The sequence below is a fragment of the Pleurodeles waltl genome, chromosome 3_1, assembly GCF_031143425.1.
Source record: "Pleurodeles waltl isolate 20211129_DDA chromosome 3_1, aPleWal1.hap1.20221129, whole genome shotgun sequence".
In the NCBI taxonomy this organism is placed as follows: Eukaryota; Metazoa; Chordata; class Amphibia; order Caudata; family Salamandridae; genus Pleurodeles; species Pleurodeles waltl.
The window spans coordinates 412714603-412741727 of NC_090440.1; the positions used below are offsets into that span (position 1 = coordinate 412714603).

The 27125-nt window shown below is 46.8% G+C and overlaps 1 protein-coding gene across 1 annotated transcript in view; it reads right to left on the minus strand.

Moving 5' to 3' along the window:
• The window catches only part of HDDC3 (HD domain containing 3), an 82629-nt gene that overhangs the window by 35529 nt on the left and 19975 nt on the right, over positions 1-27125 (minus strand). The window contains exon 2 of the mRNA XM_069222655.1: positions 4868-4923. Coding sequence (XP_069078756.1) covers positions 4868-4923 — 56 coding nt within the window. The remainder of the gene's footprint in view (positions 1-4867; positions 4924-27125) is intronic.

Below are 27125 nucleotides of genomic sequence, written 5' to 3' on the forward strand. Positions count from 1 at the left end.
CTGCTTGCCCCACCGCCCCTGGAACGAGCTGGGACAACACTCAACCACAAACAGCTACAGAATGGACTGCAGTAATGCAACCTTCCTTCCTTCACACTCAATGTCACATGTAGCACAATTGCAAATGTGCCTCAGACACAGACAGGATGTTCAATGATACAATACAGACAGGACTTGTACGGCATTTCCGACAGCAAAGAAAGCTTAAATTGCACTTTAAAAAGGCAGAACACAAAGGGCAGTTTTATCTTAAACCCAGTACAGAGACAGCAACAGTGCAAGTCTTACTTATGCAGAAAAACAACAGCAAAAGTTGCAGAAGTACATGACACACAGACTGTAGGAAGCTGGCTCTCTATACGGTGCACTAAAAAGTACACTGTGTAGAGAGTCCAGTGAATCCCCAATTGGTTTGCAGAGGCAAAAGTAGATAGGACTATTTTGTGGTAGTGTGGGCGAGCAGTTAGGCTTATCAGAGGGTAGTGCTATGCATTTGTGGCATTTGCAATAAATGAGACACACACTCAAAGATTAAATCCATGACTAATTTAGAAAAATAACACTTCTTTTTATATAGACTTTGAACCCAAGAACTTTGTTAGTAAGCACGTTTTCAAACATAAATACTTTTCAGTTGCAAAATATCAATAGTGTAATTTCAGAGTTCTTCAATGTTAACCTATGGGAGGAAAAGACAGTCGGCAAACAAGCACTTATTGATGACTCATAGGACCTATGTTGTAGACTTGGAGTAAGTACTAGGCAAGGGTCAGGACCTCACTAACAGGTCACTCTGGGCAGCACTGGAGTGGCCAGATGCAGATGTGCAGTACGCATCGGGTGCCCAATGTATTTCAATGGGGATTGGTCTCCATGGATTTAGGCTGCAGGCTCCGACTGGGGTGCCAGTCGGGGCAAGCGACAGGTAGGTCACAAACGTGAGGTACCCGGGGACGTAGGTGCACCTTTGGTCCTCTTCATCAGGGCCCCGGAGCGATGGATGCAGGGGTGTCCTTTGGCATCAGGTTTCCTTGTCCTGAAGCACTCCCGGTTGGTCCTGTGGTCTGAAGCTGCAGGCATCGTTGTGGAGTCCAGGAAGGGTCCACAGTGGATTTGACCTCAGCAGAGCCAGGAGATGTCGTTGACACCAAAGGAAACTTCCACTCAGGCTGGCGGTGACAGGTGCAGTGGTTGCTTTGGGTGCCTGGTTTCTCTCACCTCAAAAGCTGTGGGAGAGGGGGCCTGCATGCAGAGGCTGCAGGCAACTTCAGGGAGTCCAAGAGGGGTGAAACCAAGATGAATTGGACTCTGGACAGCTGGGGGATATTGCAGACACCGCAGGTCCACTTCCACTTGGGTTGGTGACTGTGAGTGACTAGGAGTGCAGTGGTGTCTTCAGGTGTCGGGTCTTTGCGGTTCCAGAGGCTGCTGAGTCCTTTCCTGGGAGCTCCCAGGAGACTTGAGTCTTTTTCAAAGGCAGGTTTATGGAGGTTCAGCTGCACAACAAGGCGTCTTCTGGTGCAGTGTCCATCGAGGAGTGCAGACAGGCCGGCATGGTTGGTACCTGGTCAGCTGCTCCTTCCACTCCTCTTCTGCGTCTCTTCTTTGTGCTTTTCTTCTTAGGTCGTCAGGATCTGAGTTCTAGGGTTCAGGGGTGACACTCAAATACTCAATTTAGGGTAGTTACAGGAAGTGCCAGGTGGTAGCGAATGGGCTGATCTTCTTTAGGGTGACTACACCCTTTCCATGACCATGTCCACTGGGAAGGGGGCATAACTCTAGCCCTAGTGGCCTAATTCTTTCCAAAGATGGAGGAGTGGTGTCCACTTCAGCTCGTCCACCTTAGGGGTGGGACTGGCATGAAATGAGCACACCTCCTAATCTGCCTAATTCTGCATGTTCTGCTGCCAAAAGTGAGGTCAGGACAGGGGGTCAGTTATCTCCGCCATCTGGGGAGACCTCGGTCGCATTTCAAAGGCGGCTAGGTCTTTGAAGCTTTCTGCCCTGGAATGTCCATCCTGCCTGAGAGAGGTTCTTACACCCCCACCCAGTGCAGGCTTTTGTCTCTGGCCCTCTGGAGTGCTGGCTCTCACCTTGGACGGCAAGAAATGTGTTTAAGGTGGTTGAACTGGTCAAGACCATCAGTCAACACACTAATAGCTAGTAGGTTTTCAGGGGGCACATCTAAGGTGCCCTCTGGGCGTATTTATTAATACGTCCCTCACTGGAATCAGTGAAGGTTTAATAATCTGCGATGTTTGATATCAAACATCCTTGGGTTCAGAGAAGCCATCATGTAGCTGGGAAACTCTTGGTGACCAATGTCCAGCACATGTATTTAAAATGGCTTCCCTGTTCACTTACTATGTCTAAGAACCAACAGAGATATAGCAGGGGTCTATCTGCTCATGCATATATGCCCTCGCGTGTGTCCTAATGCACCCTGCCTTAGGGGTGACTTACACCTGGCACATGCAGTGGTAGCTGACCTGGCACACAGAGTTGTAGGACAGGTCATGTTTTCAATTTTACCTATATCAACGCAAGCGGTCTGCAATGGCAGCACTGTGTGGGTATGGTGAGGGGTCCCTGGGGGTGAAACAACTGGCGATGCAGCCCTCAGGGACCTTTCTCATTACCCTAGGCCCTAGGTACTAGGGGTGCCATTTACTATGGACCTGCAAGTGTGCTCAAGAGTGTGCAAGAAAATCTGTGCAGTTTTGGGAAAGAGCTCTAGCACTGTGGACCTGGTTAGCAGGGACCCAGAGCACTTTCAGTTAAAATCATATCAGATACCAGGCCAAAAGTTGAGGCTAACCATGCCAAAAAGGGTGCTTTACTACACAGACCAACAATAGCAGGAGCAGTGAAAGATACTAACACGCAACAAATGGAGAGGCAGACTAACACACAACAAATGGAGAGGCAGCAGCAGTTTTCACTCATCCAGCAGGTACACAACAGTTAACAACACGGAAAGCATCCCCATGCACAGAATAGGTGCAGCACACTCACCAGAAGTAGTCAGTGTGGAGGTGTTGAGCAGGGCTTCCATTATTAGCATTATTAACCCCCTGGAGTGATGAGTTATCACGAACAGTCCTAGCAAAGTAAGCTTTTAAGGAGTTGATAACCAGAACAGGAACACCAGTGGCTGGACCTCAGGTTGGTGGAGAGGAATAATCTATAGAGATGATTAACTGAGGGTACACATGAGCATAATGGCTTTTAGGAGTGCAGACAAAGGTAAATTAATTTATATCTGGACTCTTCTAGCACTATTGTTGCAGAGAAAACACAGGCTATGATGAGGTTTGGGTCTGGAGATGGAATAGGCAGGGAATTGAGTAGAGGGATATAGCTACAAGTTGGAAGGTCTCACGAGTTCAGTCATGGATACTGAGGTGTGAACTTCCTTATTATAGGGTTCATTATACATTACAAAGGAATGGTAAGTTTGTGCAATAGTCTAGCTGAATTTAAATGAAACATTCATCTGACACTACGATGCACTTGCCACCATGCTGGAGGGAAAATACCAAAACTTGTGAAGTGGTTATGAAGTGTACTTCATGAAGTTATGGTTTATTGCTGCAGAGAGACAGCAAATACCATGTTTTGGAGTGAATATATTCAGTCTCATACTGTAGGGCTACTCCTGAATCTAGGCTTGTTTGGAGCTGCTGTCATTGAGGATGAGGGTTCAGTTTTACGTAGACACATTAACACATGCTTGGATGAGAGTGAGGAAATCGGAATAAATTGATATCACTGCATGTAAAATATTTCATGCAGAGTTGAGTGTGTGATGTTGTGTTTTGACAGGAATACTAGCAGCTTCATGTATGAGTTGAAGAGCACAGAGGAGATGATAGATTCCTGACATCACTAGGATCTGCTGGGATCTAGAAGTGTGAATCAGGATGCGCTGATGCCACTTCAAAAGATATGTTGAAAAGTTATTTATTAGGGCTTGATGGCTGAAAGTGGGTAAAACTGCCAACAGAGCAAACCCACAGCAACTTTAGGTGTTACATCAAACACACATTTAGACTATTTGCAAGCATTTCTCCAATCAGGTTTTCTATGTTAGATTGAGGCAAATAGATGTCCATGTGTTTTACTTACAGAGAGCGGAATGTCATGGAAAAACCCCCGCCAATATTTCAGTGAAAAGACAGACAAAAAGCAAAGCAATTGCTTTCACATTGCCAGAGATGAACAGTCAAGGGTGTCACTTAACGGATGAGAAAATTCCACTTCTGTGGTTTTGTAAATAACAATCCTCCCACTTTCTACATTCTTCATATAAAGCAATTGTTTCGCTCAAGTCATCAGGATTATGCTGAAATGGCACTATTCAATTGTGTGTTGAATAAAACATCAATAATGCTGACTATCAATAGGCAAGAAAGGTTTGATGTAGCATACATTAACTACCTCCTGCTGTGAATGTCACTGTGGTCACTACTGGGTGAGTTTCATTCCATAAAATAAAAAAACAAGCCATTTGGACTTTTTCCTTCAAGACAGATGTGGGTTACATAACAGACAACTGATTACACTTGGGCGATAAGGCTATCTGAAGCTTAGAAGCTCCTACTATGGAAGCAGGCATTTAATTACATATTCCAATTTGGGGTTTTAATAGCATTGAGCTGATGAGGGCTTAATCAGAATACTTTTGAAATCTTAGACAAACAAAAATCACAGACCTAGTTTAGATATGGACAATAAAAAAAATGAATCTAATCGCTAAAGTGCATGTGCGGTTAGCGATCTGAGACTAGTCATACTGAACTAAATTACTCACATAAATACGTATTGTTATGTATCACCCAAGGATATCTAAAAAATAAAACTTTACCTGTAGTATTGCTACGTCTGATATTCCAGCTTCATGAGATAAAATTCTAGCAACACCTGCAAGACAGCATCCAAAATGTTTAGAAAGTATTTAAATAGTTATACATCAGATCCCTGTTACCACATAGCACAACATATCCATATTCTCTTAATCAAGTCAAATTCACCAACCAATATAATAAAAATGAGCATTTTCTGGCACTCTGCTATAGGGTTAGTAAATGTCTGGAGGGGTATGGAGAACCAAGAAACTTGCATTTGATAGCGGTGGGGGTACCTAATGACTGCTTATTTGACAGATAGCTTATGACAGTGCAAAGAAGTGTAAATATGAAAAGTGTTCCCAACACAGTGGAAGCATCATCAGTTTAGTACTCAAAATCAGGCTTTAAATTACATCTCAGAGGGAAGAATGGTACACCAAGAGCAGTTGCATCTGTTCTGCTTAGCCTTCTGGTCATCACTACCTAACACCCACTGTCCGCACATTGGCCTAAGGACACTCAGCGACATGCATCTTTCTCACACACATGCATACACACCCTGACCCCTATAGTCAAATTACATTTCACCTCTTGTTAAGACACAACTCCACAGAAAATGGTCATAATTCTATAGTACAACACATATGCCATCCACCGCCTACACAGGATGGACCTGAACCTCATCACACAAAACGCTAACCTATGCAGGCATCAGCCAGCCCACAACCCAATATGAATTACAGCACTTACACACTACCTACCTTTACCTCACACAGCAGGAAAATACATACCTATAGCTAAATGGCAATTGACCCAACAAACAACATATATCTCTGTAATTTTCAACAAACTGCCACTAAACCAGTAGGTCGAGTAACTTACTGAAGTTACTCAACCCACAGGGTCTCCACATTGGTTCCATAAGATAATACTGTTTTCCAAAACATCTTTTACAAAACTTACTTTTGAAAAACATCTTTTACAACAACATTGTTTTTCTGTGTAGTATACTAGGTTCACAAAAAAACTCAATACATTTTGATCTTCCCTTAACATATTTTTATTTAATTTCTGTTTTTTGGAAAACACACACAGCATTAGGACTGAAGAGTCCATTTGGTATGTGGAATCAATGGAGTCCAGAGATCTCTTGACATATGAAATAATCATTGTATCTTTAGTAATATGCAGCCCATCTAAACTTTTTTTCAGGAGTCTAGCAGTTCATCTTTTAAGGCATGTTCCAGAAGGAAAATCTTCAAGTCTGATAGCAAATGGTCCACAAGGTTAAACTGATTAGCTACAGGCTGGTCAAGTTTCTTATTAATTATTGGTAATTTGTGATTTCTGAACCGTGCACTGAGGTCGTTCACTGTTTGGACTACATGTTATTATTTTACAGCTTTGGTGTTGGCACTGAATGCATATTGATCAACATGTAATATGTTGTTTTATGCCGTAGGTTTTTCCTCAAACAGAACTTGTTATTGATGATGTTTGTAAAAGCTATTTACGACTTTTAGAATCACAACAATGACCCCCTGCATTTGTCACAGCTTCCTTAAATTCAGCTCTCACAATAAGAGGTCTTAGATTAGGGGCTCAACAATAAGCAATGACTGGAGGCTTTGGACAACCTTTTGTAATTTTTCACAGGTGGATAGTAAGGGAAATGTTTTTTGAATTATGTTTTGTAGTTAGGAGCTGATGGATGCTAGGATAGGCAAGCAGAAATGGGATTCTGTCATTTTTTTTGTTTCTGTTGTTGCTATTCTACATTCTTGGTTCCCTGGGTAACTGCAAAAACGTATCAACATTTTGCTGTATGGTATGCAGAGGATCACATTTGAAATAATTTAGCAAGCTTCTGTAGATGTTCTCTACAAGTGTCCTCATTGCTGCAGATGTATCATTCTGACTGCTTAGCTGTAGATGATGCTGGGTTTAGAGACAATACCACCTAGTTACTGCATATCTCAAGACGTTTCAGGACTGCACTGATTCCGTATTCCAAACGGAATCTTCACTCATGATGCTTTTTAAAAATCCATCACTGTTAAACTATTTCTCTTCTCTCTGTATTTATTGATATATCTAGCTATATATATATATATATATATATATATATATATATTTTTTTTTTTTTTTTTTTTTTTATTGTATAGATGTATGGTATTTTCCATAGTCCAAACCTAGCCAAAGGCACCGGAGCACGGAAGATGGTCAAAGACAAGCTTAAGGTAGGCAAATAATAGAGAAGGAAGCTGAGTTGTGGACAGTTGTGCTGTAGTGTTTTTAAAAGGTGAGTCTCCAACTCTTTACTAAATTGGAGCAACGTTGGGGCAGTCCTGATGGATGCTGTTCCCGTTTCTGACTTCATAGATGGAAAAGGCCTGGTGTCTGTTTTCCTTTTACGCTTTTTAGTCTGCAGTCAGACAGTGTCCAGGCTGTAGGTGTGCCAAGAACCACCAGCGATATGAGCTTGTCTGCAAGATAAGCGTGGTGCTGGTTGCAATGGCTTTGTAAATGATGCAGCTAGTTTGGAAGATGGTGTGCCTGGCAAGGTGAGTCAGTGGCAATCCACCAGGGTAGGGGTGAAGTAATCATATTTTTCAAGGCCTGAATGAGTTGTGCTGCAGTGTGTAAGATGCCCCCAAGGAGGTACCAGTGTGTAATCTGTTTGGCCATGGAGTAGGGCATTACCATCATCCAAAAGAGAGTACAATAACTCGAACAGTGGTTCTGAAGTCACTTTCTGGAAGAAAAGGTTTGACTTCTTTTAGAAGAGAAGACTGAGCTTGTACCAGGCTATCTTTGTGTTTTTAGGCAATGTGTTCCTTGAGCGAGAGGTCAGCGCTCGGGGTGAATCCAAGTGAACTGGCATTCACTGAAAGTTGTGCTCAAAACTGTCAAGGTTCATGTCATTAAGCTAGGTTTGTACTCTAACTGGTTTATTGTTCTTGGTCAACAATAGGAAATTTGTCTTGTTTGGGTTGAGTTTCAGATAGGTGCTGGTCATCCAGGTCTGGATAATGTACATGCAGTGTTTGATGTGTTGGTTAATTGAAGCAGAGGAGACTTTCAAGTAGAGTGGTGCCAGCATATCTGTGAATCCTGATGCTCTTATCTGTGAGCTGAGCCTCAATCAGATCCATGTAAAGGTTGAGGATGACAGGAAAGTATGGAACCCTAAGGGACTCCAAGTGATGGGGATCTTTTGTGACCCAAAGGCACCCACGTGAGCAAACTGGTGTCTGTTGTAAAGGTGCAGGAGAATCAGTGTAGGACATTGCCAACAAATCCCATTTATGATTGAAGGGTGAGTGTAAGAGTGGGTTGGTCGACTGTGTCAAAGTCAGCTGAGAGGTCCAGAAATATGAGGTGGTAGAGGTCATCTTTATCTGTGGTCAAGAGGGAATTGTCTACAATTCATAAGATGGCAGTCTCCATGTAACAGTGTGTGTTAAAGCCAGGCTGGTAATTGTGTATGAGATGGTTAGCACAGATGTGATGTTTGAGAAGAACATAGACTGCTTTTTCAATTATCATGCTGATGAATGGTAGGTAAGTGAAGGGTCAGTAGTTGGCAACATTGTCATCAGGGTCGAGTGCAGGTTTTCTTAGGAGTGGGAGGATCTGGCCAGATTTAAAAACTTATAGGAACATGCCTGAGTGAGGGAGGCGTTTGCACTGGTAAGTAGAGGTAAGAAAGCATTCCCAGAGAGAGCTCCAATGAAGGACGATGATAGGACATCATCCTCATAAGTGGCTTCGAGAGACTTGAATATGTCCGCCAGATCTGAGAGAGATAGGGCTTTGAAGGCTGACCATTGTGAGATTCTAGAAGAAGGGGTGGGTAGCAGAGATGAAGCAAGCTTGGTATCCTTGATGTACTGTAGGATCGTCTGTATTTTTTCACTAAAGACGAGGCTGACAGAATTGCATTTTCTGTGGGGTAAGGTGGGTCTGGCAGTAAGTTGCTGCAGTGGTTGAATGTCTTGAACAGGGTTCTACTTCTGTTGCTCGCTTCACTGATCAGGCTCGAAAATACAAAAATGTTACCAGACCTACGGGTCTAGTGATTTGTACACTCTACTCTACCTAATTGTAATGGGCTTGACCCATAAACTTGTCTCAAATTTTGTGACTGTAGAAAAATATTTAATTGACTGGGGGGCATAGCCATGCAACATGGCCGACCGGCAGTGGTGGAGGAGAACTTTCAGCCCTGACTTATAATCCTCCACCATCGTGCCGTTACGCCCGAGCTTTTTGCCATTTGGGGGCCCAACTCAACACAGCATTCAGCCGGGACCCCCTGAGTAACCTTGGTGCCTGTGACATAGCTGGGACCCCATGAATGATGTTGGCCTCCAGAGCAACAACTTGGAGTGGCAGTGTGCTGCAGGAGATTGCCTGATCTGGGTGAGTACTATGTCAGTCGCCTGCAAGCCCGCTGGGGACCCGCGAGGTGTGGCACTGCTCCGTCTGTCCGAAGGCAACACCCGTGTGCAGCAGCCTGGTCGCACGGCCGCAGGAGTGCTTGTCCCCTGTGCCTGCTGTCCCCTATGTGGTCCGAGAAGACACTGCCTAGCAGGCCGCGAAGGCTGCACATGACGCGCAGCAGGAGGAGGGGTGCTAACTCAGCCTGGCTGCCCCCTCCACTTATTACCTGGACCTCACACTGACTGCCTTAACTGCAGATTAACATGCCTGTCGGGATCGGGGACTGCGGCAGCTGGGCAGCTAGGGGGCCTGCCGAACATGGTGTCATCACCCACACCCCTGGAAGCCCAGTTTTGGGGCTTGGCCTCCTGGCTGCAGTAAATCTTTTTTCTCTTTTTCCTTGTTGTTCTCCCCCCTGCACAACCTGGGAGAACTGTGCGCGCAGGGCCCCGAAAGCTGTGTGGGGGCAGAGGCACCTACTGATGCATGTGGCAGCCTGGTGGTAGGTCACGCACCTCGCTGTCGCTCCCCCTGCACCTCCCCCCAGTAGTTTGTTTGTCCCCAGACTCCATTGGGATTTCCTTGGCCTGGGGGTTGGGAGGGGGCGGTTGAGTCACCTGAAGACAGCACAAGGCAGCAGCGTGCCATGGCAGGCCACGCCAACAGGGACAGATGGTCAGGGCTGGGACTCAAATAGGACTGGGTCTCCCCTGAGGGGCCTGACCAGATACGGAAGGGGTGTTGGCAGTGGGCAATGGGAAGGGCACACGTGGACACCACAGTGCGGAATGGTTGTTTCCTGGCCTTGGGGCCCTCTTCTTCCAATTCTACTTTGCAGCCTCTGCTGGCAGCTCCTCAGGACAAATACCAGACAGAAGAAGCTGTAAGGTCCTGATCTGGAGGAGCAGTAAGATCAAGGGCAATAGGTGCAAATGGAGGCCTTGCCTTGTGGACCTGTGCCTTGGCTACCTTGACTGTATGTGTTTGTCAAGGCCCCGACTCATGTCAGGAAGGCTGCCGGACTGGCTGTGGGCATCTGACTCTCAGAGTTTGGGCCTATGCAGTGACTTGCTTCTGGCTAGAGGAGCGCCCGTCTGTTTTTTGGGGTGCCTGAGGTCTGCTGTGTCCTGAGCTGCTGTTGTGGCTCTTACCCACCCCGGTACTGACTGAGCAGGGAGTGCCTAACGGAGACTGGAGCGGCAGAGGTGTGCGGCTGGCACCTGCCTGACGCAGCAGTGTCTGTGACCCGGTGAGTGTATTTCATCGACCGGAATACACAGGGGCCCTCAATCTGCCTAAAGATGGCTAAGGACAAAGCGCAAAAGGTGGCCCAACAGAGGACGATAAATCAATACATGGGAGCAGGACCATGGGGCGACCAAGCAACTATTAGTGGATGAAGACTCGAGGACCCGCAGGGCCCAATGCCCGTGCAGATTGTGCCATTGATTGATGCCTCCAGCGGCCAAATGTACAGGCCAACATAGACTCAGTATCTATGGATGTCAATCTACTGCACCCTGACCTATGTAAAGTGGCTGAGATTGCTGGAGAACTAGCAACACATTACGAAGCTCCAGGACGAAGTGAAGACCCTCCAGTCTTCGGTGGCTACCTTGATGACCCAGGCACAGCAGCTTGAGTTATGAGCCGAGGATGCAGAGGGTCTCTCCCAGCGCTGTAACCTGCAGTTTGTGGGGTTGCCTGAGGGTGTTGAGGGAACACTCTTGGGGGCTGCCTTGTTGAGGTTGTAAAGGGCACACAGGGCCTTGGCCCACCACCACTGCCAGGAAGGCCGCAGAGAACTATCATTGGCAAACTCCTTAACTATATGGACAAAGATGCTATCTTGCAGATGGTTCACCAATGGGGGATCCCCCCTTTCAAAACGATGTCATACAGACGTTTCCAGACTATACCCAGCATGTACAGCAGATGCGGAAAACGTCTGGGGGAGTTAAGCAAAAGCTGAGAGCTATGGGGTTGCGATACAGGTTTCTGTACCCTGCCAAGTTGAAGGTCCTCCATAAGGAACGATCCCATTTGTTTATCACTCTGGAGGAGGTCTTGGACTGGTAGGACATTTGGAGTGACAGCAGGACCCAGTAACTGATGCAAAGGAGCCCGCTGGAGGGTTGTCAGGTTCTTGTTGGAGGGGAGCACTGGGGAGACGAAGCAGCAGCTGCGGGAAGGAGACATGGTTGAACACGTGTGGTAGTTAGGCAGGATGGTAGGCTGAATGTGGAGCGACTACGGTTGGAGAGGGAGGAAGCAAGGGCACTGGTGGTGCTGTCTAGTCAGCGCGATGAACGGACAGTGACTCGGAGATGGTCAAGGAAATGCCATACCTGTCTGGCCAGTAGCTCCTGGGATGCAACGGAGGCACGGACTTCTGCTTTTGCTGCGGAGACCCGACGGGGTACTGGGAGTCACTGAACAGACTGTTACACTGTCCTCCCAGCAGTGAACCCCAGTGAACTGTTGTTCTGCCCCACCAGATGGTGCGTAGCTGCTCCACTTTGCACCCTGGGGGCCTCATCCTGCTGCCCACAGATGACACTGTGAAGCAGAAGGCATAGCAGCACACAACATAGGGCGAGGAATGCCCTCGTGGTCACCCCCTTTATTTCTTCTTCGGTTTCTCCTCTGCTTTTCTCTCGATTATTCTGACCTTTATTCTCCATTTAGCCATCCTTGGTGTGTTTGTGGCTCTAATCTTTGCTTTTTCTATTTTGGGGTTGACATAGCAGTTCAGAGTTTCGAAGGTTTGCGATAGGGCAACAGATCTCTCCTGCCTCAATATCAAGAGGTTTTTCCATTGACATCATTTTTTTGTACTCGCTGGGGACAGGAGGCGGGTGTATGGGGTGCTTATCTGGGTGTTATTTTCTGGCTGTTCTTTTGAAATTGTTCAGTTGGCTGGGGAGGGTCATAATAAGGGATGCACAATTCCTGTGACATTTGTGGAGTGGCATGGCCAAAGATATACTACCACCTGACGATGCAGGGTAGACTGCCGGATTGCACTCAGTGCCCAATTGTGTCCTGGAATGTTAACAGGTTGAGTAGCAAGGTGAAAAGGGGCCAATACATTAGTCGCCTCAAACCTGATGTGGTTTTCCATCAGGAGACATATTTGTTGGGGACCCAGTGTCAGTTTTCAGGTATGGGAGCATATACTAAGTTAGTGCATGCATGGTTCACCACTGGATCATGGGGGGTTTGGCCATACTTATAAAGATGACGCCTCCATTCCAGGTTATATAGACGAAAATGGATCATCATGGGAGGTACATCTGAGTGCATGGACTGTGGGCAAGGACGTTGGTTACCCTGGTTAGTGTATACGCACTTACTTACTTGTCTGTAGGCACCCATGCTGGAAGAGGCAGCAGCCATACTTCTGGAGGCCAATTCCAAACTCCACATTGTGGGCAGTGATTATAATGATGTAATGGCCCCAGTGGCAGACCGCTTGAGTACCCTTGTGGATGCAATTTTCGACTTCACTAGGTCTCTCTGATTTGTGGTGCCAGCAGAAGCCGGTGGCCAGGGACTATTCCTTCTTCTCTAGGATGCATAGGGTCTTCTCCAGGATAGACTACACCTTTGCCCCAATAGGTGAGGTTGCCTAGGTGGAAAGGGTGGACTACTTGCCTGGCAGCCTCTCGGATCATTCACCACTCTGGGTAACAATGAATGGGAGGGGCTTGTGGCAGCCTGCAAGATGGAAACTCAATGCATGGGACTTCAGAGACCCAGGGGTCACCATGGAGCTACTGACAGACTCGTAACTCTACTTTGAAGAGATTGAAGAGTCTGTGGATTTGGCAGAGGTACTTTGGGAGACCTAAAGACTGACTTGCGTGACAGGGTGCAGAATATACTGGCGTGAAAAAAACAAAGCCACGGAGGAGATAGAAGGCCTTGAACATTAGCTTAAAGGTCCAGGGCCCCAACAGATCCACAGATCCTTCATGAGTTGGAGGTGTTGTAGAGGGAATACCGAGACCTGGCACAGAGGGAGATGCAGAGGCAACTGTTGGCTATGCACCATCGACACAGCGGGTAAACTGCTTGCTTGGCTAAGCAGGTGGGAGACTGAGTCATGGGTTAAATGTGTAATTGACGAGGCTGGAGCACCTTACTTGTCAAAGAAAGATACTGCTGATGCCTTTGCGAGGTTTTATGCCTCATTCTATAGTGCCAGACCACTGGCAGATATGGTTTCCGTAGTGTCTTTCCTGGCCGTGGTGGCCTTGCCAACAGTCCCAGCCGAAGTCCCTCAGAGAGAACATCACGCTCAAGGAGGTCCAGGAGGCTACTGGGAATCTGAAAACTGGGAAGACTTTGGGGTCCAATGGCCTTCCAGCTGAATTCTTCAAGCACTATTCCGGGCTATTCAGTCCGTACCTGATGGACCTCTACAGAATGGTCCAAGACAGGGGCACGATCTTGTCAGACTTGCAGAGTGCCACTATTGCCATAATAAACAAGAAGGGCAAACTGGAGGCGAGTTATGACTTCTATTGCCCCATCTCCCTCTTAGAATATCAAGATGAAGGTACTGACCACAATTCTGGCCACCAGACTCTTGACAGTGAATGTCGTATGGTGCATATTATGGATACAATATTAACTGGAGCACATCTGTGCTCTGTCACCCCTTTGGCCCCCTGGCTCTGGCCGTTCTCCCCCGGGCGCTTCAAGTGGAGACTGCTGGGTTTCAATAACTGGGTATATTTGTGGCTCCTCATAGGGAGACGTTTTTGGCCAGGAACCTGGGCCAGGAGGTGTCCAAATTTCAAGAAGAGGCAGCGAGATGGTGTACACTGCCCCTCACTCTGCTGGGAAGGGTGGCTGTCTTTAAAATGATAACGCTCCCTAAATTGCTCTACACTTTAGAAAATACGTACAACTCAGTTACCAAGGCAAAGTTGGTCAAGACAGAGGGAGACTTGCAAGCCTTGTTGTGGGACAGTGGCAGTCATCCTCGGATAGTGCTCAAAACCCTGCAACACAACCCATGCAACAGTGGAATTGCACTCCCGGGCATAAGGGCCTATTAATGGGCATCCCATCTGGTAGCTATCAATGACTGGTCATTTACGCCGTAGGGCCACTCTACTTACCGGCTAGAGCAAGCACAGCTCACCATTCGATCCTCTTTCCACTACTTGTATGATGGGAAAGGTGACCAGAAACTACTTCCGGCTACACTGGAGGAGGTAAAGGCCTGGCGAAGAGCCATTAGTTGTACAGGTTGGAATGGGACGTTGACTGCCCTCTGGGAGGGGGCATGACTGTGCGAATTGAGGAAACTTAGAGGGGTTTAGGTCCTGGGACTTACTGGGAATCTCTTGGATGGGGGACCTCCTGGAGGACGGTGGTCTAATACCCTTCTCCTCCCTTCAAAGAGGATACAGTATGTGTTCCAACCAATACTTAAAATAGGCCCAGTTGTACCACATTTGGTAGACAGAGGATATGGGAGAGTTGGATCTGCCAGAGAATGCCCCCCTCCCCGCCCCCTTGAGGGCAGACTGCTTCACGAAAAGCTACCTTTGAAGAATATCTCCCCCATCAATAAAACTCTCAATACCAAAATACCAGACACACTGAGAGCTCACTGGGGGAGGAGTTGGGGGGGGGGGGGGGGCAGGGGGTAGAATTGAGGACATGGCCTGGGAGGGTGTTCTGATGCATCCAAGGGAGATTGCAAAAAAGTCCCCGTTGTGCTTGATCCAACTCAAAATATTGCATTGGGTCTACTATAATAGGGACCGTCTGCATTGCACGGGGAGGGCTGCATCCCCAGATTGTCTGTGATGTAAGGTGACCTGGGGAACATTTGTTCATACGCTGTGGTGCTGCCCAGCCATCCAGATATACTTGTCACAAGTGGTAGGGGAGCTCAGTAGGGTGTTAGGGAAACACATCTCTCTTGATACCAAATATGTTCTATTGGGGGTTAAGGAAGATGTGGACGTTCCAAAGGCAAAGTTCCTCTTTTGCAAATTGCCACTTGTGGTAGCAAGGTGTTGTCGCATAGGCACTCATTATTCTAATAAGACTACTGGATTTTGAGCAGCAAGATTGTCCACAGTGTGAGAGACTGAGTCTAACCCACATTAAAGCGACACCTGTCGCTTTAAATCCGCGTTTTGCTTTCGCTAACTAGCAGTGCCTCCCGAAGATAGGGAAGATTGGGCAGCCGAGCGCATAACATATTAGGCTTCTCAGGGAAGTCGTGGTCACTCAGGTCGCATCCGGTTCCCTCATTCACAATTCGGTCCCATATATAAATGACGATAAGAAGCAGTATAAGTTCTAATGACTGGTATAGTAATAAAAACGACTGCATTTTAGATAGCAAAGCATGACCTGCAATAACCAGGACAACACAACATGACAATATTAAAATGGTGATGAGGAGAGTGAAGCCTAAGAATAATGCTATCATATTATCACTAGGATTTATGGACTATTTCCTATCTAAGTCATAATCTGAGCACAGCATGTTAAGCTCTAATTCTGCCTTTCAGGTTACCACGGGTGGACATCAACACTCATACCTGAGCAAAGGCCTGTAGTCTGCATTAGCATCTGCAGCGAGGAATTCAGCAATCAGCATACAGTTGTGGTTCCCTGGCTGGAATCTCCCTCTTAACATGTAATGGGACCAGAAGAACGAGTTACTTACCTTCGGTAACGACTTTTCTGGTGGATACATTAGCTACCTGTGGATTCCTCACCTAATGAATACTCCCATGGCGCCAGCATTCGACGGAAATCTTCTTCCTAGTCTCTGCACGTCGACGAGGACGTCATTCCAGCCACGCGACGCCGTCTGACGTCATACAGGCAATAAGAGGTCCTCGACGACGTGCCGACGTCAGTACCAACATTTTTTACGTGCATGAGAACAACAATCCAATGCAATGAGAGAGCAAGGTAACATCCCATAACATTGTAAAACACACAACATTGCAATAAATAGCTGTAAATTTAATATAACTCTCTCTTTTTTTTTTTTCAAAAACCAACAAATATATGCAAATCATGTATATACACAAAGATATATACATATATACATACATATATATATATATATATATACAGATAAATATACACAAATATCCATATATACAACATCTATTGCAACCTTGAAGACCAAGAGGAGCGCACTCAAGGATTACTTGGTAAGACCAGAAAGGCAACGGGGAGGCGGGTGGGACCGTGAGGAATCCACAGGTAGCTAATGTATCCACCAGAAAAGTCGTTACCGAAGGTAAGTAACTCGTTCTTCTGATGGATACAACTACCTGTGGATTCCTCACCTAATGAATAGAGTCCCAAAGCAGTACCACGCCCGGTGGCGGGTGCCTAAATGGTCAAACCAAGAAATCCTGCAGCACTGACCGTGCAAAATGGCCGTCCCTTCTAACCTCAGAATCCAAACAGCAATGTTTCGCAAAAGTGTGAAGGGACGACCAAGTTGCGGCCTTGCAGATGTCGACCACAGGAACACCTCTGGCCAAGGCCGAAGTGGCCGACTTAGCTCTGGTGGAATGAGCTCTAATGCCCTCAGGAGGATCCTTCTTTGCCAAAGAGTAACAGATTTTAATGCAAAGAACAACCCACCTGGATAGTGTTCTCTTGTGGACTGCCTTTCCTCTCCTCTTGCCCATGTATCCAATGAACAGCTGATCCTCCAGCCTGAAATCCTTTGTTCTATCAATAAAAAAACTCAACGCCCTCTTTGGGTCCAGCCGGTGCAGTCTTTCTTCCTCTTTGGAAGGATGAGGCGGAGGATAGAACGTGGACAAAGTAATTGTCTGAGCCAAATGGAAAGGTGAAACAACCTTCGGGAGGAAAGCAGCCTTGGTCCTCAACACCACCTTATCCCCATAAAAAGTTGTATAAGGGGGCTTTACCGACATGGCCTGCAACTCACTCACTCTCCTTGCAGATGTTATAGCTACCAGGAAGACTGTTTTCATAACCAGATACCTTAAGGGGCAAGAATGCATAGGTTCAAAAGGGGCCCCCATAAGGAAAGACAGGACCAGGGACAAATCCCATTGCGGCATAACGAATGGTTTTGGAGGATATTTATTTAGAAGACCTTTCAAGAACCTGATAACAATAGGGGATTTAAATAACGATGGTTGGTCTGGAAGACATATGAAGGCTGACAAGGCCGATAAATAACCCTTAATGGTAGCCACTGCACAGCCTTTCTGCGCTAGAAACAGAGCAAAAGACAAAACGTCCGATAAATGAGCTTGCAAAGGATTAATCTGCCTCTCTCCACACCACGTCACAAATTTAGACCACCTATTAGCGTAGATAGATTTAGTGGAGTGTCGCCTGGCCGCTAATATAACATCCACTACATCAGGCGGGAGAGAAAAGGAACTCAGGTTGCCCCGTTCAATCTCCAGGCATGTAGGTGCAGACTCTGGAGGTTGGGGTGTAAAACCTGCCACTGCGACTGCGAGAGGAGGTCTGCCCTGAGAGGGAGACGGAGCGGAGGGCACATTGAGAGTTGGAGAAGGTCGGAGTACCACACCCTCCTTGGCCAATCCGGAGCTATAAAGATGACCTGGGCCCGGTCTTGGCGAATCTTCCTCAATACTCGAGGAATCAAGGGTATGGGAGGAAACGCGTAAAACAACTGGCCGCACCAGGTTATTTGAAACGCGTCCCCCAACGCTCCCTGCATCGGATACTGGAGGCTGCAGAATAACGGACAATGCGCGTTCTCCAGAGTGGCAAACAGATCTACCCGAGGAAACCCCCAACTTTGGAAGATTAAACGGACTTGATCTGGATGGAGACGCCACTCGTGGTCTGCCGAGAATTGGCGACTGAGACTGTCCGCACGTACATTCAAGACCCCGGCCAGATGATTTGCTACCAAACAAATCTGATGGTCCTCTGCCCAGGACCATAGTCGAAGAGCTTCTCTGCAGAGAAGGTACGACCCTACTCCTCCCTGTTTGTTTATATACCACATCGTGGTAGTATTGTCCGTTAGGACCTGTACCGACTGACCACGAAGGGAAGGGAGGAAGGCCTTGAGAGCCAGACGTACAGCCCGTAACTCTAACAGATTGATATGAAACATCTGTTCCTCTGGAGACCAAAGGCCTTTGATCTCCAGATCCCCCAGATGAGCTCCCCACCCTAGAGTGGAAGCATCCGTTATGACCGTGGCCACTGGTGGCGACTGCGCGAACGGCTTTCCTTGTGAAAGATTGTTGCCCGCAATCCACCACCTCAATTCCACAGCAGCATCTCTGGAGATCTTGACAGCACCTTCTAGATCCCCTTTGTGTTGAGACCACTGCCTTCGGCGGCACCACTGAAGAGCCCTCATGTGCCAGCGAGCATGCGTGACCAACAGAATGCAGGAGGCAAACAGACCGAGCAGACGAAGGACCTTGAGGACTGGAACTACCGCTCCATTTAGAAACATTGGAACCAATTCCTGAATATCTTGGATCCGCTGAGGCGGAGGAAAGGCTCGACCCAATGTCGTATCCAGTACTGCCCCTATGAACAGGAGGCGCTGAGAGGGCTCCAGGTGAGATTTGGGCTCGTTCACCGAAAAACCCAGGTCGAACAACAGCTGGGTTGTTGACTGCAGATGATGCGACACAAGCTCCGGAGACTTGGCTTTGATCAACCAGTCGTCCAAGTAAGGGAATACTGCTATCCCTTTCCTTCTGAGCTCTGCCGCAACCACTGACATCACCTTCGTGAAGACTCGAGGAGCTGAAGTAAGACCAAACGGGAGGACCGCAAACTGATAGTGTTGCGACCCTACCACAAACCGGAGATACTTCCTGTGCGACTTGAGTATCGGGATGTGAAAGTAAGCATCCTGCAAGTCGACAGACACCATCCAATCTTCTTTGTTCAACGGCAAAAGCACCTGTGCTAGGGTCAGCATCTTGAACTTTTCCTGATTGAGGAACCAATTCAAGATCCTCAGATCCAGGATCGGTCTCAACCGACCATCCTTCTTGGGAATCAGGAAATACCTTGAGTAACAACCTCGACCCCTTTCCTGCTCTGGGACATACTCCACCGCGCCCTTTGAAAGGAGGACTTGAACCTCCTGTTCTAGCAACAGGAGGTGTTCTTCTGAACAATAAGATGGGCGGGGCGGGATGAGGGGCGGGAACTCCCGAAAGGGAAGGGTGTAGCCTTTTCCCACAATACTGAGAACCCAAGTGTCCGTTGTAACAGTCTTCCATTTGCGGAGAAAATGCTGTAATCTTCCCCCTACAGGAGAGGAGTGAGTGGGAAATGGTGGAAGCCTAAGGCTGCTTCCCCTGCTGCACCCCTCCAGAGGATGAGGAAGAGGCAGAGTGCTGCTGAGAGGCTCCTCTGGTGCGGGCCCTACCTCTCCCTCTAAAAGATCTATAGGGATGGGAAGAAGCAGGTTGCTGGTATCTCCCCCGAAAGGAAGAGGAGGAAGAGCCACGCCCAAATCCACGAAACCTCCTGAAAAATCTGGAAGAGGCAGAGGAAGAAGGAGCTTGGAGCCCTAATGATTTAGCTGTGGCCCTGCTCTCCTTAAAACGTTCCAATGCCGAATCTGCCTTGGCCCCAAACAGCTTGTCCCCATCAAAAGGGAGATCCAATAAGGTTGACTGCACATCCGCAGAAAACCCCGAGTTACGGAGCCAGGCCTGCCTCCTTGCCACCACAGTTGTGCCCATCGCTCTGGCCACCGAGTCGGTTGTGTCTAGCCCAGTCTGAATAATCTGGGTCGCGGCAGCCTGGGCATCTGAAACAACATCCAAAAGACCCTGGGGAAGCTCCGTAAATGATGAGGAAATGTCATCCATAAGAGCATGAATATATCTCCCCAGGATACAAGTTGCATTGGTGGCCTTCAACGCCAGACTGCAGGACGAAAAAATCTTCTTGGACTGCGCATCCAGTTTCTTCGAGTCCCTGTCTCCAGGCACCGTCGGGAACGAACCAGGCGCTGATTTGGATGAACAGGAGGCCTGCACCACCAAGCTCTCCGGTGTAGGGTGCCTAGAAAGAAAGCCAGGGTCAGTTGGTGCAGCTCGATACCTCCTGGCTACGGCTCTGTGAACCGCTGGGGAAGATACTGGTCTCTTCCACACCTCTAGCACCGGATCCAGCAAAGCGTCATTAAACGGCAAGAGTGGTTCCGCCGCAGCTGAGGCCGGATGTAGCACCTCTGTCAAAATGTTCTGTTTTGCCTCTACCACCGGCAAAGGCAGGTCCAGAAAACTAGCCGCCTTCCGTACCACTGCGTGAAAGGAAGCAGCCTCCTCCGTGTATTCCCCTGGAGACGAAAGATCCCACTCAGGGGAAGTGTCCAGCCCACTGGCCGTCTCTAGACCATGCAGTCCATCACCCGAGTCCTCTAGTTCTCCTTCTTCCAGGACTCTTTGGTACTCCTGCTCCTCTAATAAACGGAGAGCACGTCTCCTCGAATGAAGCCTATGCTCGATACGCGGAGTCGACAATGCCTCCGCCGAATTCGAAGATCGACGCCGATCTTCAGAAGCCACGACGCCACGTCCGGCGCCACAGGTAACTTCGGCGCCGATGAAAGAGCACTCGGAGCAGATGGACCCAACGGAGTCACAGGACGAAATCCCGACGTCGACGGGATGGAAATCTCCGGGGCCAATCCCTCTGAAGCCACCGGAGCAGCCACCGGCGCCGACACCGGCGCCGAGCCCACGTTCCCAAAAGGGAGAAAGGGCATAAAGGGTGCCGGCCGTAGAGGCGCAGGATCACCCAAAGAAAAGGCCAAAGGGCCAGCTGGAGCACCCCCTGGAGCCATCTGTTGGAAGATGGTATACATCGCATTTAGGAATGCGGTACTATCGGCTCCAGGGGTGGGGAAAGCCGGATACTGGGGTGCCTGTCTCGAAGGCGACCCCGACCTCGACGTCTGAGACGCCGGAGACAACACTTGAGGCTGCACCACTTCAATCACCGACGCCTGTCCAGGTGAAGTCGGCGACGCCGGAGAGGGCAACGGCGTCGATGGATGCGGCGTGACCGTGGGACTGACCTCCCAAGCCCTCCGGCGCCGATCCGAAGACCTAGAACGAGTCTCCTTGCTTGAATGGTGCCGTGATTCTTTACGGCGCCGGGAGTCTCGATGACGCCGATGCCTTGGTGAAGAAGACTTCTTGTGATGTTTTTCTTTTTTCGACTTCGCCATAAACAACTTCGCCTCACGTTCCTTGAGGGCCTTTGGATTCATGTGCTGGCATGAATCGCAAGTCGCGACGTCGTGGGCGGAGCTCAAACACCAAAGGCAGTCGGAGTGAGGGTCCGTAACTGACATCTTGCCCCCACACTCACGACAAGGCTTAAAACCCGACTTTCTCTGCGACATTCTTACTGTAGCGAAGGACTACGCAGCAAAAATACACTGTAGCCACGAAAGTAACAGTTGCTCCCTCGAAGATAACCGTTTCGAATGCACGGAAAAAAGGAAACTGACGTCAGCACGTCGTCGAGGACCTCTTATTGCCTGTATGACGTCAGACGGCGTCGCGTGGCTGGAATGACGTCCTCGTCGACGTGCAGAGACTAGGAAGAAGATTTCCGTTGAATGCTGGCGCCATGGGAGTATTCATTAGGTGAGGAATCCACAGGTAGTTGTATCCATCAGAAAGTGTTTTTATAATAACACAGCTGATGTTCTAAGAAAATGTCCCTACGTAAGGATGTGTATTTTCTACGAATTTTGTAGACTAAACTTCTACCACGTTCACCGACAATGTGCCAAACAGTAGCCTTGACTGAAGCACAAAGTGATCAAGAATGTCTTGTTTGAGAACACAGTGCTGGGCTAAGCAAAAACAGTTAGATAGATGAAAATAAAACAAGACCATAAAACTGGTTATTGTAAAAATAACAATGTGAAGCCGAATAAAATGTATCTAGGTCAAAGTGCACAGTGGCCTAGTGTGTTAAACTAACGTGCATGGAGCTATAACTAAAATGGCTACACAATAGTGTGATGTGGTGCCCCCGCTGCCCCACTATGGGAGAATCGAGGTAGCAGATGTACCTCTACATAGCAGTGGAAAAGGTTGCCCACGCAACCTCTTCGGGGTCAGGGGAGTTGATAGAAAGATTATGGTATACAATTCCATGCTGAAGGGGCAGATGATTTTACCTCAACTCCTAGGTGCATGTTAGTGTCTATTATCCTACAGTATTATACTTGTATAGCTACGTACCAGCCTGTTTATATCCCTCTCTTCCTCTGTTGTAGGTTAAGTGATTGCACCCTTCTTTTTGTCTGTTACATAACAATTTAAACTAAAAAATAAAGTTGTTTTAAATAAATATAGTTTATTGCAACGAGTTGCCTTTTTCTGCATTATCACATACAAGAGCATCTTTAAATATGTGAGTTTCTCATGTCTGCTGTAAAAAGCACTCTTTTGTTAATAGACTAAACTTTTGCTCCATGCATAATAAAGCTCTAGCGCACAAACAGGGTACACATGACCCCTGCCTAGCATCTTAGTTCACTAACAGCACTGTCATCAGAGTGGGCAGGCATGTTTCTCAGTTCATATTGAAAAACACTTACTTTTAATAAATATAATACTAAAGCTTGATGTGGTAGAGCACTGTCAGTTATTTATAGACACACATTTCCAATTCAAATGGCCACAAACTTTCTCATTGACATGTTGTTTTACAAGCAGCGCTGCCCTGGCGGTATGAGACTGCCAAGCTGTCAGCTGGTGGCAGCCTGGCGGTGTTGGCGGTCCGACCGTGGCGGCTCCGCCACGATTGCAATGTGGTGGCCGGACCGCTGCTTTGGCAGCGGTCCAACCTCCACTGTGGCGCCAGGGTCGTAATAAGACCCAAAGTTCTCTTGCTTGTCCTCTTCCTTTAAATACAGGAAATCATTGATGTCACAACCTGTGCAGATGGTTAATAAAAAAAGGTGATGATATCATTTTGTATGCAAATGGATGACAGGAAATGCAGTGATACAAAAGGATGATGGACGGAGTGCTGAACAATGCAAACACTCACCCCCAGTCACAGATCTGGGTTTAATCCATCGTTCTTTTGCTCACAATGCCACCCCAGTTTGGACCCAGCCATATGCAAATCAGTCTTAACCCTGCTCCTCATGGGAACAGTCCAGACCGAACTGCCAAGCCAGGTCCTCCCTGGACCGGAAACAAGCATCCTGAGACCGGTTTCAGGGTATCACCCTTCATCAGGCACGCTAGCTTGAATCCAGTGGCACAGTGAGCAAGGGATCCACGTCTGGGCATACCCTTCCCACTTAGGGCAACTTTAGCAACACAAAAGGATGATGGACGGAGTGCTAAACAATGCAAACACTTACCCCAGTCACAGATCTGGGTTTAATCCATCGTTCTTTTGCTCACCATGCCACCCCAGTTTGGACCCAGCCATATGCAAATCAGTCTTGACCCTGTTCGTCATGGAAACAGCCCAGCCCGAACTGCCAAGCCAGGTCCTCCCTGGACTGGAAACAAACATCCTGAGACCGGTTTCAGGGTATCATCCTTCATCAGCCAGGCTAGCTTGAATCCAGTGGCACAGTGAGCAAGGGACCCACGTCTGGGCATTCCCTTCCCACTTAGAGCCACTTTAGCACCACAAAAGGATGATGGACGGAGTGCTGAACAATGCAAACACTCACCCCCAGTCACAGATGTGGGTTTAATCCATCGTTCTTTTGCTCACCATGCCACCCCAGTTTGGACCCAGCCATATGCAAATCAGACAGTCCAGCTCGAACTGCCAAGCCAGGTCAATGAAGTGATGTCACTTTATGTTCCGATGGATGATGGGAAATTCTTACAATGAGTTATTATTATTGTTGTTTTTGGTGGGCAAACAAACCCCTAAAACCTCAAAAATGTGCCACTGGGTGGTCATGGTTCAGACAGCGTTTCTAATGAAAAGGCATTTTTTCTATTTATCAATAACTTTTGCCCCGTTGAGTATAGCAAAAAGTGCTAAAAGGATTCACACCAAAATTGATATGAATGTTGTCTGTTGAACTTTACTCAGAAAGTGTGCTTGTTTTTGCATAAATCTGTAATATCATTTCTGAGTTATAAGCATTTTTAAAAGTTGCAGTGCGTGCTTGAAGGTGTTAGCGCTTTTGTAAATCTTGGATGTTCAGACTTCTGTCAATCACATTTGAATGTTTCCTTAGTGTGATTCGCTGGAGGGGGGGTTACCAATTTATGTATAAGACCACCCCATAATAGTATGAAAAGTATTTATTAAAATATAACTGGTGATTTTACACTCGTCCAACACAGATCCAGATCTGCGTTCACCACTATCAACTCAAATATATACTCACGGCTACGCTCCTGGATATGAACATGCCGAAGGAGGCAAACGTACAGTGATACAGTGGCCATCCAACACAGGCGCAAGTATACGCACACTATCACTCACTTTGATACACAACCAGGGCTACACTTGGGGAAATGAACACTCCAGTACAGTAAAGCAGTGGGCATCCACTGCAGATACAAATATACTCATACTGCCACTCTCCCAGATATGCATTCAGGTACATAAATACGCCTGTAGGGCAAAGGTGCAGTGAGCGCCTAGCACAGGTACAAGTTTCCATACACTGGCACTCAGTTTAAGACAGAAGTTTAAGAAAAGAAGAAAGGTGAAATGAATGTGAAAGAAGTAAACATATTAATATTTCTACAATGTATATTTTGATAACTCACATACATTTTGGTATTTTACACTCAAAACTGTAAAAAATATGTAATTCACTGAAAACTTTAAAAACTGAGTTATGGACCTGGCTCACACACATAAAATTACTGAAATTCGCCAGTTATGGTTTGCAGGGCAAACCATAGCTTAAACCTTCCCCTTGCAAATTACATCACACAGGAAATCAATGACAACATCATAAGCAACAATTTATTTACATCATCACTGAAATCACTGCTTGAACTACAACTTGTGCCACCCCCTTGGGCTGTGTAGGACATCTAACAACATTACTGATGACATCATACAGGACATTACCCATGACAACACTTATGCCTTCAGCAATTGCATTACTGATAGCCTGACAGTGTCGTGGTGTCTTGCTTTGTGGTTAATGCATTGTAAATGAAAAATACACGTTTGTTAAATCATAATTATTCTCTGATGGGAAGGTATATGTTGTAAAGAGGTTTTAAGGTTCAGGGGGTTGTGCAAAAAAATAGAAATTACTGGAAGCCCATTAAGGGTTTTATTCAGCTGTAATTGCAACAGAAAAGAAAGTAGCTTAGTGTCAAAATATAGTTATTTTATTTGTAGCTCTGTAGTCCTTTAACAACAGTTCTTTGGGTTTACTTCTAACAATTTCCTGTTTTATTTTTCTCTTCAGCCTGGTGTGGCGGAGTGGAGAAGGCCTCAGAAGAACCAAAGAATACTGGTGCGCAGGGAAATAAAGAATTGTAAAGAAAAAATATGTGTCACTTACTTGCTTCTGCTCTAGACACTTGTCTTATTGTCAGGACATGAGGAAAAGAAAAGCCCGTTTTTATGGCAAGTTTTACCTCCTCTAAGTGGGTTTTGGGCTAAATTCTTGTTCTGAGTAATGTTTAAATCAAAATGAGCTTCTTTCACTGATTGGGTTCCTTGGTTTGTGGCTTATCTCAATAATACAAAAGCAAATGAGTTACTAACACTGACAAAAAAATGACAAGTAGTGTATACTTAAAATAAGTCTCTCTTTTTACGTTCTTGTTGAGATTCAGCATTTTCATTTTAGCTAGCATTTAACGACTTCCTTCATTCCCATCTCTCTTTCTTGCTGTCGCTTATGTGTGCAGGTGATTCCCTCTCCTCCCCAACCCACACATCCAAGTTTTTAAATCATCACCGACCTTTAAATAGTACACTGCTCCAGGAGCGTGGCAGGGGCCAGTGAGGTCTCTAGTCCATTTGGGACTCTGGAGGCACAGCGGTATGGGCAAGGTTTCCCCTCTTTGCTCACGGCCATGGTTGAACGTGGCTCTCTTCTGCGGGTGATGTTCTCGCAGGGTGGTGAGGTGGTTTCCGATTCACATCCTCTTCACCAGGAATCTGTTGCTCCTTCTCTTGCATCACTGGCTTTGGTATATTCTTCATGACGTCCCTCCTCTCACTTCACTTCTTCCTCCTCTGCATTTGTATCCTGAGGGATGAAAAATTGAAGTTTTTTTCCTTCATATCTTCTCCTTGTTTGTCCTTCCTCCCAGTTAACCATTGTATCTTCTTTTCCAGGTCAGTGGAGGACCTTGCACAACAGAGTATGCCAAAGTTCTTCAGGTAAGTCTTCATCTTCGTTACAGTATATTAATTAGTGATAGTCTGAGAACACCATCAGATATGATGTAGACAACAAAATAAAAATCACTGCTTTCCTCTATGGTAGGCAAGCTTACATACTAAAATCACTACCATTATATTATGTTATGCCGTGTATTTGTAAAGCGCACTATCACCTGCAAAAGTATCCTGACACTGAGCAAGTGTGTGTGCCTAGCCATGCCTATGGTAGGCTGGCTAATTGAAAAGCCAGGTCTTCAGCTTCTTGCGGAATTCAACAAGAGAGGAGCTGAATATTATATATTGTATGGACATTATAAGGCTATAGCAATCATTCTTTATGAAGTTAGTGTTGTAATCGCGTACTTGAGTCGTTTTCTAAATTATTATGAAGTTAACCACTGAAAAAGTCATGTTTCACAAAATGTTGGCATATGTATATTTGAAACAACTAAGTATGCA